The following is an 18,445-nucleotide window of genomic DNA, read 5'->3' as shown; positions in this document are numbered from 1 at the left end:
GGGATGAGGGAAGGGAGGAGGGTGTCTCTCCTTCATCCAAACCACTGCCCAACAGACAAGAGGTAGGGCAGGTCCTCCCATGCTTGTACTCTTAGGGCTGGCTCATCTGTGCCCACACCCTCAGGGTCAGATCTACTGTGCTGTTCAGGTGAAGTTGGGGTCCGCTCTGTCAAGTGACACATCAGGTGAGGGGCAGGGCCTACTCTCCCTCTCTGATGACCTCAGAGCCAGCTCTCCTGCCTTCCATAGGTAACAAGGAAGAAGAAAGGGGGAGGGTATATCTCCCTTGCCCATGTCACCAGATGGTAGACAAGTAGTGGCGCCAGCTGTCCCATGTTCATGCTCTTGGAGCCAGCTCCACCCACCTCTGTCACCAGGGTCAGCTCTGCTGCACTGCCCAGGTGTGGTGCAGGGCCCATTCTCCTGAGTGCTGCAGCTGGAGGGGCAGGGCCATCTCTCCTGCTCTTGTGACCTCAGGGCCAGGTCTCCCACCTGCTGCAGGTGTTTGTATCCTCAGGTCAACTCACCTGCAGCTCCTGCAATGTGTGTGGTGCTCCCCCAGTACAGCAGCTGGCTAGGGATGGGATCAACTCTCCTGTTCTCATGCTCCCAGGACCAGCTCTCCCACAACGCCTGGGTGAGAAGTGGGGCCAGTTCTGCACAACTCTCACGCATCAAGAAGTCTCTGAGCAGCAGCCCAGATCAGAGATGTCTACCTGGCCTTGGGTGGTAACAGCCATCTTCTCCTGCAGAGCCACAGACCCAGACCTGGCTCTGTGGCAGTACAGGCCAGGACTCCGCTCTGGTCCCAGGTGACATCACTAGCTCACATCAGGCAGTTCCCATTACCCTTCAGCCCTCAGTTCTGCCTCTCTTCATTGTGTCCACATCCTCCTGTTTCTCTTTCTCTTCCATTTCTCCACCATGTGCTTTTCTTAGTGGCACCTGGGTGAGTGTCTGGGGTCATCTCAGGAGTGGTCTCAGGAGTGCTGTGCCCTGCTCTTCCATTATGACCTGCATGGCAGGACTGGTGGTTGTCTCAGGACAGCTCCTGTCTGGGGCCCCTGATGCTGGACCGGTGGTCATCTTAGGCTCGCTTTTTTCAGGGAATGTTAGGCTACTTATCATTCAGATGTACGTAAGTCAGAACACTAAACTTAGATGTAGCCTTTCTTCTCTCTGCCACCGACTAATGTCCATGTGATCCAGCAACCACACCAGCAATGCCTCTAGGGACAGAACACTAGTAGATTTATCAAACACATCACAGGCACATGGAATGCTTGCTGGTGGCTCACCAAACCTGCTTCTCTCCCCGACAAGCATGCATCTTGAACACACCTCTCAGCCCCTCCTGCTTCGAGGTATGGAGGTGTACCCACATTGCGGCAAATGGAACAGTGATGGGGATGTGTATCACTTTTGCCTGTGCAGCCTTCCTCCAGGGGAAAGATGATGCAGCCAGGAATGGAATGGCAGAGGGCGGGGCAGAATAATCTCAAGAACACCTGTACCTGTCAAGTGAATGTTCCTAATACTTCTAAAATTTGAAGGCTTAATAGCCATGGCAGCTAACTTAACATTCACTAATATTTATAGAAAACCACATTTAGTAACACTTTATATCCATCACTAGATTTTGGAAAGCAACCTGTAAGATAGATCATGGTTTTCTAAAGCGGATTTATTTTGGTCAATCATGCCTGATTTATTATAGACTATGTTAAGTCCTGGGTAACTGCCGCCTGTCTAGCCAGCCACTTTATGCTGTTACAAGGAAACTTTCTCATGCTCAAGTTGATTGCATATTCCATTATGTTCTGTGCTTCGGTGTTCTTGGAATCCAATCACAATAGAGGTCAGTTAGAGCTGCTTTGAACAGTTAGCTACAATAAGCTTGGACCGGAAACAACTGCCAGGCAGTGCTTCCTGCACCTATGTATGAGTTTATACGCTTGCTGCCTTTATAAGCTGCCCCTGGGATGGAACCTTACATAAGATAGACACATGTACCATAGGGGTCTAGTGAAGTTTTAAGTTCCCAAGATCTCCCTGGGAATTGACATCCACTTCTCTGTAATGCTCTGTAATTCAAATGGCTGCCGAAAAGACAAGCAGCAAACCCTGGGGTTGGTGATGGGAAATCCTCTGCTTCCGGATCTTACCTGACAAATCCTCACTTCATTAACTGTTTAGTACGTGCAAAGCAATATTGCTTCACTGAGGAGGTTTGATCAAATGACCTAATCCACAGTTGGGAGCAGACGCCAAGGCCCTGGCTCGCCCTGCCTTATCCCGCAGGCCTCCCATGGGCTCTAACACATTGGAGACAATATAGCTACAAAACTTATAAGAGCGTTCATTGTCTTCTCCTTCCTCGGCTAAAAGGAAGTTTCTGACTTATTATTTATGCCATCATTAATCTGAAAGAAGTTATACTATTCCTTGGGTTGGTACTATGTATCTAGCACACAATACAATCTTTTATACAAAGAAAATTTTATTGATGGAAAGATCACACAAAAAAGTTCTTGTGTCCGAAGTTTACATTTGTGGAAAAATTAGTATTTACATTTTCCATACAGTACATGATAATTTTCATTTTAAACTTTAACAGAGGCCCAACAGGCTCAAAGTATCCAAGAAAACCTTGCTCCAGATCATCCTCAAGGAGAGACACTAAGAAACTTCCTTAGCACTTTCAGTGTCTTCTCACACTGACTGTATTTGCTACACTACGCTCTCCCTGCCCCTGTTGTTAGCACATTTCCTTTTGCAGGCTTAGTTGCAGATAGGAATTTGCAGTGTCTAAGAAAGATACAACACAATGTGTCTGTAGTATTCTAAAAACATTTTTAAAGTTTACATTTTTTAAAAAGATAAAAGCTGAGCGTGGTGGTTGAAGCCTTTAACCCCAGCAGCTGGGAGAGAGGAGTGAGCTGCAGAGGGGTGGATCTCTGCAATCTGCCTGGTACACACTGAACACCAGACAGCTGAGGAGAGCAGCACAGTGAGACTCTGTCTCAGAAAATAAAACAGTAAAATAAAACAAAAATAGGCATGCGTAACTATAAATGGCCATGATCCAATCTTGAGTGGTCATGGAACACTTAAAACACAAAGGAAATCGAAAGCTTGTCCTAATTCATAAAAAAATTAACTTCTCACCTGCTGACTTATAAACATGCAGGAGGAAAGGGGCAGCCCAGTCAGGGAGGGAGACTGTCAGCTAGTTCCGCCTTTCAGGGAAGGTAGGAGAGTCTGTGACTGCTCCAGTGTGACACCTACTCTCTTTACTGTAAAGGGGCTGCTGTACACGTGTCTTAAAAACCCAGTGCAACAGCTATCACAGTTGCAAAATAGCTAAAATATTAGAAAAACATCATAAAAATATTTGATTCAATTTTCTAGGATTTTCAAAAAGTTCAAATACATATTAAGCATATTTTCAAATATATATCTACATATAGAGGTACAATAAGTTTTAAATACTTCAGCAAAGAAAAATCCCAGATTTATATCAAAAGAGTGAAAGAACATAAAATATCTTAAAATATTTTAATGAAAGAATCTTCATAAACAGAAGGAAGATTCCTCTAATGCCCTTCCCACCCCCATATTGAAAAAATATTATTAACCTGGACATTCCTGTTTTTTTTTTTTTTTTTTAGGTATAAATGCGTTATATTATTTTTGAAATTTGGGCTATTGTTTATTTCCAGTTTAACAGTAGACAAAAGGCCAGACAATGGTGGCCACACCTTACTCCCAGCACTCAGAAGACAGAGGCAGGAGAATCTCTGTAAGTTTGAGGCCAGCCTGGTCTACAGAGGGAGTTTCAGGACAGCCAGGGTTCACAAAGAACCCCTGTCTCAAACAAATAAACAACAACAACAGCAACAAAAATAAAAGATAAACCAAAAAAAAACCAGTAGACAAAGCTGGTTTAAGTGCAAGGAAGACTGTAACAGTGAATTCTCTTTTTCAGTGCTGGGAGATGAACCCAGGTCCTCAAGTATTCCAGGTGAATGCTCTACTACTGGGCTACTCTCCCAGCTCAACAGTGTTCTTTTATAAGACAAATACATCGGTCATCTCCAGTGTAAAATTAATTTGCTTCCAGGATAATGAGACCGTTTTTCTTCAAGCGTCTGAATGGCTGCCAGCACCCTGCTCTTTCCTGGCTCCAGAAGCTGAGTGAACAAGCAGAGATGTGGAACCTTTGAGGCTGTTTGGTTCTGGAGAACTGGGGACCTGTAAGTTGCTGCAGTCCATCAGGCCAGTCTCAGGAACGCCACTCTTTGGACTTACCCTGAAAAACAAGAGTGTTTATGTGTACAGCAGAAGCACGCACAAGATGCCAGTCATCCTTCTAACGCTGCGCATTCACCCCAAGCAGCTGTAGTGGGAGATAACCTACTCCAGCTCCTGGGTAACACTTCAAACCACACCCTTTGCTGACTCCACACACTTTACCAAGTGCTATTCCCATATGGCTGAGCACTGTGTCTCACAGGGAACACAGTCACTAAGGCAGGTTCCTGCTCCCAGCTTCCTGAGTCCTCATCAGTGTTAAGATGCCACTGAGAGTTTGGGAATACATTGCTGGGCATGGTGGCACGCACCTTCAATCCCAGCACTGGGGAGGCAGAGGCAGGCAGAAGGCCAGCCTGGTTGGTCTACAGAGCTAGTTCCAGGACAGCCTGGACCAGGAACACAAAGATGACCAAGACCTCAGCTCAGATCCAGTGAGGATAAAAACATCTAGCTAATTACAACTGTGTGAGTGGAAGCTCATGGGAATACAATATACTCAGCCCAGTCTGAAAGGGCTAGGTAATAAAACCTTGGGAGCTTGCTACAGTTAGCTGTCAACATTCTGAGAAAACAAACAAACAAACAAACAAACAAACAAAAACCCCCAAGCTTTGGATATTTTTTGACCATTGGGGAAAAATTCACTATATCCTTTTATGTTCAGAAACTAAAACCATTTATAAAATATCACATTTAGACAGAATGATACAACATACCGTTTCATTTCCTTGAGTTGTTTCTTTTCTTGCAATGTTTAGAGCTGAGGCTGGCCTTGAACTCGCCTCAAATTCATGAGCCTCAGAACTCCAGCTCCCCAGTGCTGGGATTCCAGGCATGTACCACCACACTCAGCTAGGCTAGATGATAATAGTCTGCCTTGTATTCTAGACGCATTTTAAATACTTATCTAAATGTCAAGTATCATTAACAATTATCAAGAAACAAACATCACTTTCCAACTTGAATGTCATATTAAGACTCTTCTCAAAGCTAAGAATTAAACTATTAAGTAGCATATTATTAGTTGAAACCAAACTTCCTTAGGTTAAAAGTATATGTATCTCATCATAACATGCTTTAGTTCCAGATAAGGTATGTGCCAATAAATGATGAATAATGCTCTATTCAAGTCACAACGACTCCATTAACAGAGCTAATCTCACCTTCCTTCACTTGGAGCCCCTTCCGATACACTGCTTTTTTCCTTCACGCTGCCTGCTCGGCTTTTCCTGTCATTCTGTTCCCCAGAGAGCTTGGAGCTGGACGCTGCTGCAGAAGCAGGTTCCCCACAGTCCCGATCTTTGGCTCTGGGTGTGTTTGCTCGGTCTGCTCTCCCCTCTTTCACCGATGCTTCTGGGGAGGTCTGGACTTCTGTTGAAGTTTCTTGCCCTAAGTAATCATGGTCGGCGATTGCTACAGCAGAGGTGCCATGATTTGTGGTTGCTCCTGTGCTAGTTCCCATGGACTTGGAAATGACCTTCAGCTTATGAGAACCTGGTTTGCAATGCTTCTTCTTGTGTTTCACTTTAGAATTGTGCTTCAGGAAGAACTCACAGGACTCTTGCAGCACTCTTCGGCTCTCACTGATGGGGCTGCAGGAGACCCAGGGAGAGAATTGGCTCATTAAGTGTTACAGATAGAACCTTTGCCCCCAAACCACTTTGATTAGTGAAAAGTTCTGTATGGTTTGCATTATCTATGAAATCTGGGGTTCCTCTAAAGTGAAGTCTTTTGTGCAAGCACCTACATTGCTTTTGCTAAGAGAGGCAGGACACTTGTGAGAAATTAAATGGCCAAAAATCAAAGTTTTGAAGGCAATGAAACACACCAGCATAATGGGACTGACTACATTTGTATCAGATAGAAATTGCTAACTATATGGTAAACCAGAGGGAAAGGGACATGGAATAAGCAATGACCTCTGTTTGTTTTCTTTCTAACAGTCAAGTTGACAAGTGATAGTAAAGTTATATGGAACCATAAATATGAGCCATACACAGAGTAAGTAAGGTGTACAGCTCTGAATTAAACTATTTCGGGGGCAGGGTCTTGCTATCCAAGCGAGTCTCACATTTGGCATCTTCCTGCCTTGCCCTCTGGTCACCAAGTGTGGTGCTAAAAGTAGGCTCTGCTTATTCAGCTACAGTTATGAAATTTATGTTTAGTAATCAAATCAATTGAAAATTAATCTGTATGTGTGTGTGTATATATATACACACACAGCACATTATACACCCTATATATAAGTCACCAAAGTGAACTATTTACTCATAAATATAAACTGATATTACAGAATATTTAATTGGTTTGAATTGTTATTATTCTAGGTAAAACATTGGCATTTTGATCTGTTCACTTTAAAACAATCATAAGATAACCAGTCAGCTCTTACTCTCGCTTGCGGTTTCGCTTAAAGAACCCGGCCCATTCTGCGCACGTCTTTTTGCTTCCAACCCAGAAGACCGCAGAGATACCAACAATTAATGTCATCAGGTATTTTATCATAAATAAAGCCAATTCTGGTCGAGCTTTAGGGTTTGCCTACAAAAACAAAACAAATACTAACATATTTATAATATAAAGAAAAATCTGCATTGTCAAAGCTTGAACAAATTATAAATTTCCAGTCTGTTTTATTGTAAAAGGTTTGAAATAAGTAATATGAACAACAATTTTAAGTTCAATATATTTTTATGAAGTTCTGAATATGGAATTTTTATGTGTATCAAAATATGGCTCTTAACAAAAAAATACTTATGAGTGATTTTCAGAATCTTTGCATGACTTGTTGGCCTTTCCTCTCTATTGGTAGACTGGCCTCTCAAAATTGCTAAAATATTTGTCTGTAAGTATTTACCTATTTTTCCTCACTATAGTCTACATTCAACACATCTAAGGGCTAGGAAGGTGACTCAGCAGTTAAGAGCAGTAGCTGTTCTTGCAGAGGACCCAGGTTCAGTTCCTAGCACCTACACGGTAGATCACAACTGTCTATAACTCCAGTTCAGAACTGTCTGTCCTTTGTGGCACCAGACAAACACATGATGCACACATACACATGCTGGCAAACACTCACATGCATGCAAAGTAAAAATTAAAACATAAAACCAGCCAGACTCCTATTTTCTAATCTTTTTGCACGAACGCACATGATGTTAAACTTTGTTTGGCTGCCACAAAACAAGCATTAGTAAGATATGAAAGTATACAAACTTCATAAAAAGTGAAATCATACTTTTATTTAAAGCATACTAGTCTTAATATATTTATTAAATAACAATATCTCCAAACATTATTGTAATTTTCCAAGCGTAGAAGTATTCCACATATTGTACAGTATCTTTCCTTCTGTAGCTACTAATCCTGGGAACCCCACCCACATCAGCACAGAGTGAGCTTTGCTTGAAGGTTTGTTCCTCTGAGTTCTAACTTACTCAACTCAGCCCCTACTTAAACACACTCACCTAGTTCCAACTGCTAATAATGGTGCAGTCTTCATCTTTTATCACCTAACGTGATTCTTGCTTCAGGAAGAGCTAACAAGAAGAAGCAGGGAGGGAGGGAGCAAGCCATGCAACTGTTGTGCCACTCAGCTGCATCTCCAGCCAGACACAATCTGTTTTACTTTAATTAATTTACTTGGTACCGAGTCTTGCTACATTCCCAGGCTGACTCCAAACTAAACCTTGGCCTCCTAAGGATATAGGCACAATGTGTACTGCTAAAATGTATTTTTTTTAATCCTAATTTTTATTTAAAAATTCAACTGAAATTCTGTAAGAAATTATGTATTTTCAGGAATTTACAATTTTTAATTTTAAAAACAGCACCTTATATTAATCATAAGCTTCAGAGACACATGAAACTTATTTTCTATTGTGTGCGCTTTCTCAGTTAAGAATGGCAGGATGGGCTGGGCAAAAGTCAAATTCTATTTTTAGATGCATGCACTGCACAAAAGGTTAAGCCCAAACATACAGTTTTCCCACTACTTGAAGAGGTGAAAACAAAACGAAAAAGCCTCTCCAATTCAGAGGTGCCTTTTCTTTTCTCCTTACGATGAGGCCTACTCTCCACAGTTGTTGGTCTGCTTTTATAACCAATTTGTTGTTTTCAATTTAATGTTTAAATAATTGCAGGAGACTTGCTGTATTGTAACAGAGCTACTGCCTGAAGAATGTAATCCTGGCCCAGTCCCCCAGCCTGGCTTCGACACAGGGGACTACTCCCTATGTCTGAGAGCTCTCCTCAAACTCAAGTCTCATTTTATGACCATGACTACTACACGTGCACTTTCAGGAACATCAAAGGTAAACAGTGTATATTCCAGTGCTAGCACCTACCTGATAAGGGCACGGGATGCGGTACTGGTGACAATGATCAGAGAACCACGTTATTTCCCAGGTGATCCTGTTCACTAGCTCATAGACATAGCAACCAAGAAGTGTCACCAAGGGCACAAGATACAGGCCACTGAAGACTCCAATTCGAATCATGAATTTCTTTAGCTTCTCTTGGTTCCGGCCATCATGCTGTATAACTTGTCGAACGTGATTTAAGGAGATGATGCCGGCTAGGAGGAGAGACAGCCCAACAAACACACAGAGGCACAGAGGCAGAAGGACGAAGTAGCGAGAGGCATCCAGGTCATAGAGGCCGACGAAGCAAACGCCGCTAATGTTGTCTCCTTCAACCTTGTTCATAGCAAGCAGCATGACAGTCAGGAACCCGGGCATCCCCCAGGCAACCGCATGGAACCACACTGCCTTTTGCTCAATAGCTTCGCAACTCCATTTTCTTCCGGCAGCTAAGAACCACGTAATGGTGAGAATTACCCACCACACGGTGCCAGCCATTGTGAAAAAATACAGAAACATAAATACCACGCTGCAGGCCTTATTCCTCGACCCTAGAACGACGGTGTCCCCGAGCTCCAGCTTCTCGTCTGCCTTATTACAGGCCGTGCTATTGCCCAGCAAAAACCCCACAAAGTACATGAGAGACACAATGCTGTAACAGACAGAGTAATATATAATTGGTCTCTCTGGGTATCTGAATCGTCTAACGTCAATTAAAAATGTAAGGAATGTGAACAGAGTTGCACAAAGGCAAAATATTGAAACTATTCCTATGAAACTTTTGGCAAAGTCTAGTTCATCACTTTTAAAATACATGTTGGGGCACGGAGGGGCACACTGGTCAATTCCCAGAAACCTATAGCCTTGGTCCCCGGAAGTCCTAAGGTGCTTTGGACACCAAAATCCAATGTCTCTTGGGACTTGATCTGTTTTCTTCTGTGGACCAAAAACCTCTGTGTGTGGATCAGAAGTTACAGGAACAGTGTCATCACAGTATGGCAACCTGTAAAGTTTACAAAAATTCAATATATGAACTCATCACTTTTTAAATTTTTAAAAATTATTTTCATTAATTCTTCGAGGATTTCACACATGCATACAATGAATTTTGATCATATTCCCCACCCCTTCCCCTCACTCCTCTCAGATCTACTCCCTCCTTTATTTTATCCTATATTTTCCAAGTATAAACCGTGACCTTGCTGCACTCATAGTTGACGGGAGTCATACATGCAAGGCTGATTAGACATCTCCAGAATTGGGTGGAGATCGGAGATGGACTGAAAACTGTTCATGAAGCCTCAGCTCATGAGAGAAAGAGAGGGAGGGAGAGAGGGAGGGAGAGTGGGGAGGGAGGGAGAGAGAATGAGAGGGAGAATGAGAAGGGCTGACTGTAGTGTCATACATCTTGATTCCAGCACTCGGGAGGCAAAGGTAGGCTGATCTCTGTGAGCTGGAGACCAGCCTGGTCTACATAGTGAGTTCAAGGTTAGCCAGAACTACATAGTGAGACAAAGATAGAAATATATCTCTGTAAAATGAGTGCTCACAATCTCTTAGCTTTGTTTAAAACCTGTAACACCATCCCTTTTTGCTTAGGATCTTTAATAAGTACAGTGCAGCAGTATGGACGGCCAAGGCTTCTTTCCTGTCTTCTCCCTTTTCTCTCTTCTCAGAAACATTAATTGCTAGAAATCTGGTTTTTATTCTCTCAAGCATTGAAAGGTATTTTACTATATTACTTATTAGTCATAACTCATAGAGTAGTTTTACAGGTTCTGAACTTTATATAAGTGACATCATGCTGACTTCTTTCTACACGTAACAACAGTTTTTCAGTTTACTACTGACAGGTGTCAGTCGGCTGCATCCGTTTCGTCAACTATACAGCAGCAGTTCAGTAAGTGCGTCACAGCTTGCTAACAGGCCTTCTGTGAAGGACGCTCACAGGGGCCAGTAATGGTTCAGCAGGTAAAGGTGCTTGCTGCCAAACCTAATGCTCTGTTTGATCTCTAGGCCCCACATGGTGGAAGGAGAGAACCAACGCCCACAAGTTGTCCTCTGACCTACACACAAGTGCTGTAGCATGCACACCTGCCATACATTTTTTTAAAAAAATAACTAATAATCTTGTTGATGGCTCAGAATCCGTTAGGACTTTCTATAGAAGATTTCCCACATGTAGGTTAGAGGCATTTTCAATTTGTCACGTATTATTCCATTGTTTTCTAAAATAGTTATGCATCTACCAGAATCTGTGAATTCCACAGAGAATACTTACTTCAGCCTAGAGATAAAATACAAAAAAAAAAAAAAAAAAAAAAACCCAAACCAAAACTAAAAAACTAGTCTTCCCCAAGTGATTGTGTGAGGTTTCGCTACATAAACAAAATATTAAAAATTCTAAATCCCTAATGTCTAGAGAATAGAAAGCAAAATAATTAGTCAAGATTGAAGTGCAAAGTTCAATGAATTGATGAAGAGCACTCATAAGTTAACTGTGCTTGAGACCCTTTCTGGTGTGTCACTATGTAGACCAGGCTGGCCTAAACCTGATACATACCTCAGGCTGTCCTCCAACTTGGGATCCTCCCGCCTTAGCATCCTTAGTGCTAAGATTATATGTGTGTATCACCATGCCTGGCTTTCAAAATTCTATTTTCTTACTATAAACTGTTACTGCAATTGGTCAAACCTACAAAATATTAATCATATTAATTGCATTTATTCACGATCATAGAAAGGGCCAGACAGGTAAGTGAGGTGAAAAAAGTGTATTCCTGAGATTCTTAAATCTAATAAAAACAGTTTTATCTTGCCCAAATATTATAGTAATACTGATGTGAATTACAGGTAGTTGTGAGCCACGTGATGTGGGTGCTGGGAGTCAAACACTACCCTGCTTTTGTAATTGCTAAATAAGATGCCATCAAACCCCGAAGACTGTTTTTACATCTAGGACAAAGTTAAAATATTTCTAGAGATCAAATCAATTGACAGTTTAAGAAGAGGTATCTGTCTGCTTTACAGAAGTGAGATATGGTTTGATATTGGGTTTACATAATTTCTTTGAAAATGGAGATTCCACTTCCTGTGGCAATGTATCAAGTAGTCCTAACACAAAACAAATTTGACTTGGTGTAAGAAAATAGTGTTTGTTCTCAACAAAATCAAACTTTACAGAGTATAACTCAAAAAAGGGGGGAAACGTCAGCTTGGGGACCAGTGCATGTTTCTGTGAGTCACAACCCTCCTGCTTTGACATTGTGCAGGCAATCCCATCAAGAGCAAACATCTCGCCCATAGGCATTACCTTCAAGAACTCCTAGGATTTACTGGCTCCATCTCCCTGCCACTAAGATGTAAGACCCTTGACGATGGGAGTTCTTCTCTGTGGAGTGTTTGGTGTGTGTGACAAAAGAGAAGTGCAGTAAAAGCACAGTGAAGAGTGGGCAGAGACGTGAGTGTCCCCCAGACCCCTATCCCCCCAGCTGCCATCCTCAGTCATCTGACCATCCTGTGGACAGCTCAATAAACTCTGGCTGCTGAACGCTCTTCCTCAGTGACAATGCCTAGCACTTTGGCTGCCTGTAGTTACAACATAGGAATCAACTCAGGCATCCTGCCCCTGGTCTGCAAGCTCTGATCTTACAGTGTGTTTATCAGAAACTGTCTTCAATTCTTGTTTAAACCTCTGGGACACCCCATTTCCACATGACAATTCTTTAAATTTTCCACCTCAGTCCTCATCCATTTAAAATAGTTGCAGACTAATGCTGAGAGAATCCCCTTCTCAGTGTTCTTTCATTTTACTCTTCTTTCTTTTTATTATTTATTTTATGAGCATGAGTGTTTTGTCTCCATGTTTGCATGTGTACCCTGTGCGTGCCTGGTGTCATCGAAGGTTAGAAGAGAGCATCAGATTTCCTGGAACTGGACTAATGCGTGGCTGTGAGCTGACAGGTAGGGCTGGGAATCGAACCCTGGTTGACTGCTGAGCCATCTCTCCAGCCCCTCATACTATCTTTGCACTGTATCCATCTGATAAAACTTCAACCACAGATAAACCCAAATATCTGCTTCTCAAATGCACAGGCCCAAGCATCCATCCCACCACTGCTGTGGGTGTTTTAACAGACCAGAGTATCCACTACAGCCTCAGGATCACCCACATTACCTGACGGGATACAGCCTCTCTCCAGCCGACTAGCTCTTCCACTCAACACACCTGTCACTTCTCAAATGTACAGACTCCACGGCAGGACGCAGCAGGGTGCAGACACCAGCTGTTCTCGGTGGATACCAGCAGGGAGGATTCCTTCAGGCACCTTGGTAACCACATGACCCTCCTACACTGAGCCGCCCTGACCTCCATCCTGCTACTGCAGTGGAGGACCCTTCTACCCAGACTTGCTCTTGGGATCCTGTGTCCTCCTCAGACAACTGCCTTCCCTTGATCCTGGAAGTTCTTAGTTCTTGCTCCTTTATCTCTTATTAAACCAACCACAGACAAACTCTGTCTGTTCAGACCACTCACCTCACTACAGTGAACCTTCTGAGTGTCCTATGGCCGCCACACCTCTTGCTTTTTATTTCAACACCAAGTATCCTGAAGACGGTTCATGTGTCTGACTTCATCTCCACTCCCACCGTTAGTCCCTGAACCGTATCCTTCACCCACCATTTAGTAAGAGCGAAGACTCCCCCAGAGTGACCACACCCTGTGCTTCCTCATCCCTGGATCCCTCCCTCCTTTCTGGACACGAGTTCATTTCCCACTTTCCTTATTAGTTCACTTGTGACCAAATGATTGACATCTTGACAAACAAACAAACAAACAAACAATCTTTTAGAGGCTGTTGAGGTATGATCTGTATCTTCACTCACTCCCTCCTCAGCAGAGCTGGAAAAGGAAGGTAGCTGGGTCCTGAGGCAAACTGCCATGGAGAGAGTTCCAAAACCCTCATGAGATGGTAGCGTGAGTGTCCTGTTCCACACAGTGGCCATTCCCACCCTCACACACCTGGGGACCCCGCTGCTGTCAGCAGAGAGTCATCCTGGAGCTGAGGCCAACCGCTGCGTGCACCACAGCTTTCCTTATGCTTCCTGCTAGCGCTGCACTGCCTTGCTGTTTTGTTCTATTTACTTTTGAGGCGAGGTCTCACACTATGGTCTGGACTGGCCTTGAGTTCTTGACCCATGTGGCACAGCCTCCTGAGCACTGAGATGTAGACATGCGCCACCTTGCTCAGCTTCTCACAGGCCGAGCTCTGTCCTGTGACAAGGTATCTGGACAAGCTGCTCCTGTTGCCTGAAGTGTTCATCCCCTCTCCATCACCTAAATAACTCAGCCTTATTCATTCACTGATCAACAGTCAATCCTCTTGACCACCCCCGCCCCAAGGTAGGTGAAAGGTGCCAGGATCTTCTCATGCCATTAGGAACTCTACCTTCAGTCATTGTGATCACCAGCATAACTGCTGATTATCTGCCCTTGACCCTCACGTGGCTTCCCTGACAGCAAGAACTAAGCATGTATATGGCTAACCAGTAGTCTACCGTGCTCACCCCCACCATGCTTACCTATAAGTGTGCAGCAAATACAATCAGTCAAGCAATGTCAGCAGTACCGTGGTGCGCTAACAACACTGAAATGCCATTCGTATTTAGTCTTTGCAGTTCTCCTTTTCACTGAGAATCACTTACCTGTTACATTCAAGTTCCTCAGGCCATCGGATCTCAAAAGTGTCCATTAATTTCTTGCAATCAGAAAATATTTTCTCACACAATTTCCGACAAGGTGGAACCACATGAATTTGCTCTGTGCAGGTTGGTACAAAAGCTTGGCAAAGAAACATTTCAATGTTTGGTGAACATTCCAGATTTGCAAGATGCAGAAAGCGCTATTAAAAAAAAGCAGAGAGACACAGTTAGGGAAACGTTAATCATAAATGCTTAAAGAGAACACTTTCTCACCTACCCTCCAGACGAGCCTTAACCTCTCTTTCAATGTGTTTAAATTTTGAGGTAGTGACTTTTTGTGTTAAATATATGTATGAGCTCTTCATGCAAGATGGAAATTATCATTTTATAAATTATACCTTTTCCAAGAAGTCCTGCTTTGTCATTATTCATTCATCCTACCTGCACAGGCATGCATTATTCAGTTATATTTAATCTTTATAAGATCCATCACCGGGTAGCAGACACTACTCTAGGCCCTGGGGATACAGTAGCAAATGGAACAGTCAGAATCACTTCCTTCAGTTTAATCCTGGAGGAAAGGGTAAACATTAAGAAACAAACGGTATTTAATGACTCTGTAGATTTAGGTAGGGACAGTAAGGGGTGGAACATGACAGAATCCTTTAGCTAGGAAGGCAGAGGATGCCTGTGCAGGTGACAGGTGAGCAGACTCCAGTGAGGTTAGAGGCTGGCAGAGTGAAGGGACAGCTGGTGCAACCGCACGTGACAGCCACCACCCTAAGACCAGTGGTAAATTCTGAGTCTTATGTACATCACCAACCAACACAACTCTGCTTTCTGAAGATTCTTCCTTTCTCTCACGAGACACTTATTTTTCTGGATTTCACCTCATTCTTCCTCTTCTGATCCTCTATCTGTTACTTCTAAGTAAGGGAGATAGATGCTCTAGAGACTAGATCCTGAAACACTCCTGCCAGCACTGCTCCAGGAAAACCCACCAGACCCATCTCTCTGGTGCACTCCAGATGTGAACATCTGCTTCCTGTCAACTTCATTTGTCACCAACAAGCACCTCACACTCGGTCCTCCAAACAGTTCACGACCGTCCCTCTACAACACAACTCCTTCCCCGGCCCTCCAAACAGTCCCACGACTGTCCATCTGTATCTCACGATGCTCAAGCTGCTCAGGCCAAGGATCTTGAGATCCAACCTTTACTTTTTTCCTTTCTCTTTATATCCAATCCATCAACTCCTATGATTCTCCCTTAAAAAATACTTCAAATTTGACCATTTGCCACTGTTAACCACCCAGTCAAAGGCACTGTATCCTTCCTGGCCCACTGAAAGCCTCCTATGGGTCTCACTATATCCCAGGCTTGCTAATCTTACATCCACACCAACCCATAGTTCCACCAATATGATTATCTAAAACCTAAGTTTGTCCAAAAACTCTACCAGAACAGGTCAGAGTCTTTACCAAGCCTTCGGGCCTCAAGCCCCAGAACCCCACACTGGGTCCAGTTCATCTTCTGCCACCCGCTCTCCTCTGCTTCTCTCTTTCCAGGCTGCGTCTACCTCGGGCTTTCCACCTGCTGTCCCTTCACTTTACCAGCTATGACTTCTGACCTCACTGGAGTCTGCTCACCTGTCACCTGCACAGGCATCCTCTGCCTTCCTAGCTAAAGGATTCTGTCATGTTCCACCCCTTACTGTCCCTACCTAAATCTACAGTCATTAGATACTGTTTGTTTCTTTATGTTTACCTTTCCCACTGGGATTAGATTAAAGGAGGGAAGGATCTCTGACTATTCCATTCGCTGCTGTAGGAGTGCCTGCTACCCCATGACGTCTCCTATAAATATTAAATATAACTGGATAATGAATGCATGTGCATATGGGAAGAATGAACAGTGACAACACCAAAACAATTAGACCAGAAAGAAAGAGCACAATGCATCCAAGGGACAAATATGCAAAGGAAATAATTGTAAACATGTGGTCATACAATAATTGTAAACATGTGGTCATACAATAATTGTAAACATGTGGTCATACATGCATCACATGCTAAAAGGCAATGAAGACATCATTCTAAAATTCGAAGGAAAGTGACCTTCAATAAAGAATTCTGAAGCTGGGCAGTGGTGGCACACGCCTTTAATCCCAGCACTTGGAAGGCAGAGACAGGCGGATTTCTGAGTTTGAGGACAGCAAGGGCTATACAGAGAAACCCTGTCTTGAAAAGACAAAAAAAGAGAATTCTGTGTCTAGCCAAATAGTTAGGTTAGGGTAAACTAATGACATTCTTTGGGCCTGGAAAGAATTCTAAAAATGAGCTTACAAATTAAAAGGTAGAGTGTGAACTGAGGTTTCTCCGCAGAAGGTGGTGTGCAGTAATATTTTAAATCGGGGGCACACAATCTTGCTTGTTCTTAATCATCCGCCATGTTCCCGACTAGACAAGGCCTGTGGCCATGAGTGGAGGCAGCGTTCTTGCTGCTACTCAGGCGGGCCAGAACACAGGCCCTGCCACCCACAAGACGCCACCATGGGAGATGGCCCTGCCAATCTTCCACGCTATCTCCACAAGGTTAGGCTGAGCCCAGACCATCCCGCCATCTACGCAGTACCTAGTAGAAATGAGACTCTAATGCTTAAAGATTATCCAATAGCTTTATATGTTTGGTAATGCTCAAATAACAAGATGCCCACACACTTAGAAGTGTTAACCAATTAACCAACTTAGATATAAGTTGTTACCCAGGACTGCTCTTGATACATGCTTGGCCATCCAGGGCTCTTACATTTCTGCATTCTTTGCTCCTCCTCTTCCTATCCTTACTCCTCCCACCTTAGCTCCTCCCAACTTGGGGGGGGGTGAGGAGGGGAATATGCCGCTACAGGTGGGAACAAATACAGAGACCCACTGCCAGACATTCTATGCAGAGTGCGAGACCTTGGACAATTAGCCCTAATGGACTATCTCCATCAAATCCCTCCCATCAGAAATCAGGGAACCTTAGCAGGAGAGGAGGGGGAAGGGCTGTAGGACCAAGGAGACAGAGGACACTAAGGAAACAAAGGGCTCTCAATCAACAGGATCGATATGAATGTACAGAGGCTGACACAACTTGAACAGGATTGCACAGGTCTACATTGGATGGCATCCTAGAGCAGAAAGGAGAAGGGAACATCCTAACCCAGAAGCCATCTCCAATTGATAACCATCTGCAAAAAAAAAAAAAAGTTTAGTTTCCTCCAAGTGAGTCTCACTAGGGAAAAGAAACCACTCTTACGGGTGGACTGTGTGCCCAGCAGTGCATGCACGGAGACTGTGGGCAGTGGTGTCTGTGGAGGCTCCTGTGTTACGCGCTTATGCTGGCTTCTCCTTTTTAAATTTTTAAATAAAGATTTTTTTTATTTTAGTTATATATTTCTTCTTCTCTGCTTTTACCCTACAGGTCCCTTATATATACATTATGGCTTCCAGTTTGTTGTTTTTATGGGATTCCTGAGTGTGTGAACAACTGGGTATCTGTTTCTGTGACTTCTCTTGGGCTCTTTTCCTTCTGCTGGTTTTGTTCTACTCTGAAGTGTTAGTTTTGATTTTATCACGTTATAGTATATTGTTATTATATTATATATTATATTGTTATGTTACATTCCCTTGGAAGCCTGTTTGTTTTCTATTGAGTCAGAAAGTGATCCAGAGGGGAGGGGAGAAGGAGCTGGGAGGAGGAGAGAGGGGAAATCATAATCAGGATATATTATGTGATAGAAAAAATAGACTTTCAGTAAGAGAGGGGGGAAAGTAAAGTATGTAGCAGACCTGATAAAGACATTGATGAAACCATGAAGGGAAATGGCAAAGAAGGACGCAGGTCTCAAGGACGCAGGACTCGAGTGCCAGTACTGAAGACAGAAAGGCACCTCAGCAGCACAGCTGGCAGTCTAGTGCACGAGGCAATCAGAGCACACTTGACAGGAAGACAGATGAGTGAAGGAAAGAGACCTGGGAATGGGAGTGGAGACTGGGATCAACTGAGTATGGATCTGGGATGT

General features: G+C 43.4%; 1 protein-coding gene and 1 non-coding gene across 6 annotated transcripts in view; both read right to left on the bottom strand.

Annotated features, from left to right (window-relative positions):
* Nucleotides 1-1,108: 1,108 nt before the first annotated feature.
* Nucleotides 1,109-1,240, bottom strand: LOC117719425 (small nucleolar RNA SNORA17). The gene has a single exon (XR_004608159.1). It is a non-coding gene; the product is annotated as a small nucleolar RNA SNORA17 (small nucleolar RNA).
* Nucleotides 1,241-2,482: 1,242 nt separating this feature from the next.
* The window catches only part of Fzd6 (frizzled class receptor 6), a 32,021-nt gene continuing 16,058 nt past the window's right edge, over nt 2,483-18,445 (bottom strand). For all 5 annotated transcript variants that reach the window (XM_076911288.1, XM_076911286.1, XM_034517356.2 and 2 more), the window contains exons 3-7: nt 14,382-14,578; nt 8,661-9,678; nt 6,710-6,858; nt 5,481-5,909; nt 2,483-4,312 (exon numbers count right to left, since the gene is read on the bottom strand). In XM_076911288.1, the coding sequence (XP_076767403.1) occupies nt 4,144-4,312; nt 5,481-5,909; nt 6,710-6,858; nt 8,661-9,678; nt 14,382-14,578 (1,962 nt within the window). In that variant the 3' untranslated portion in view covers nt 2,483-4,143. The remainder of the gene's footprint in view (nt 4,313-5,480; nt 5,910-6,709; nt 6,859-8,660; nt 9,679-14,381; nt 14,579-18,445) is intronic.

Source organism: Arvicanthis niloticus, chromosome 13, assembly GCF_011762505.2.
Source record: "Arvicanthis niloticus isolate mArvNil1 chromosome 13, mArvNil1.pat.X, whole genome shotgun sequence".
Taxonomy (NCBI): domain Eukaryota; kingdom Metazoa; phylum Chordata; class Mammalia; order Rodentia; family Muridae; genus Arvicanthis; species Arvicanthis niloticus.
This window is presented reverse-complemented; position numbering and strand designations above follow the sequence as displayed.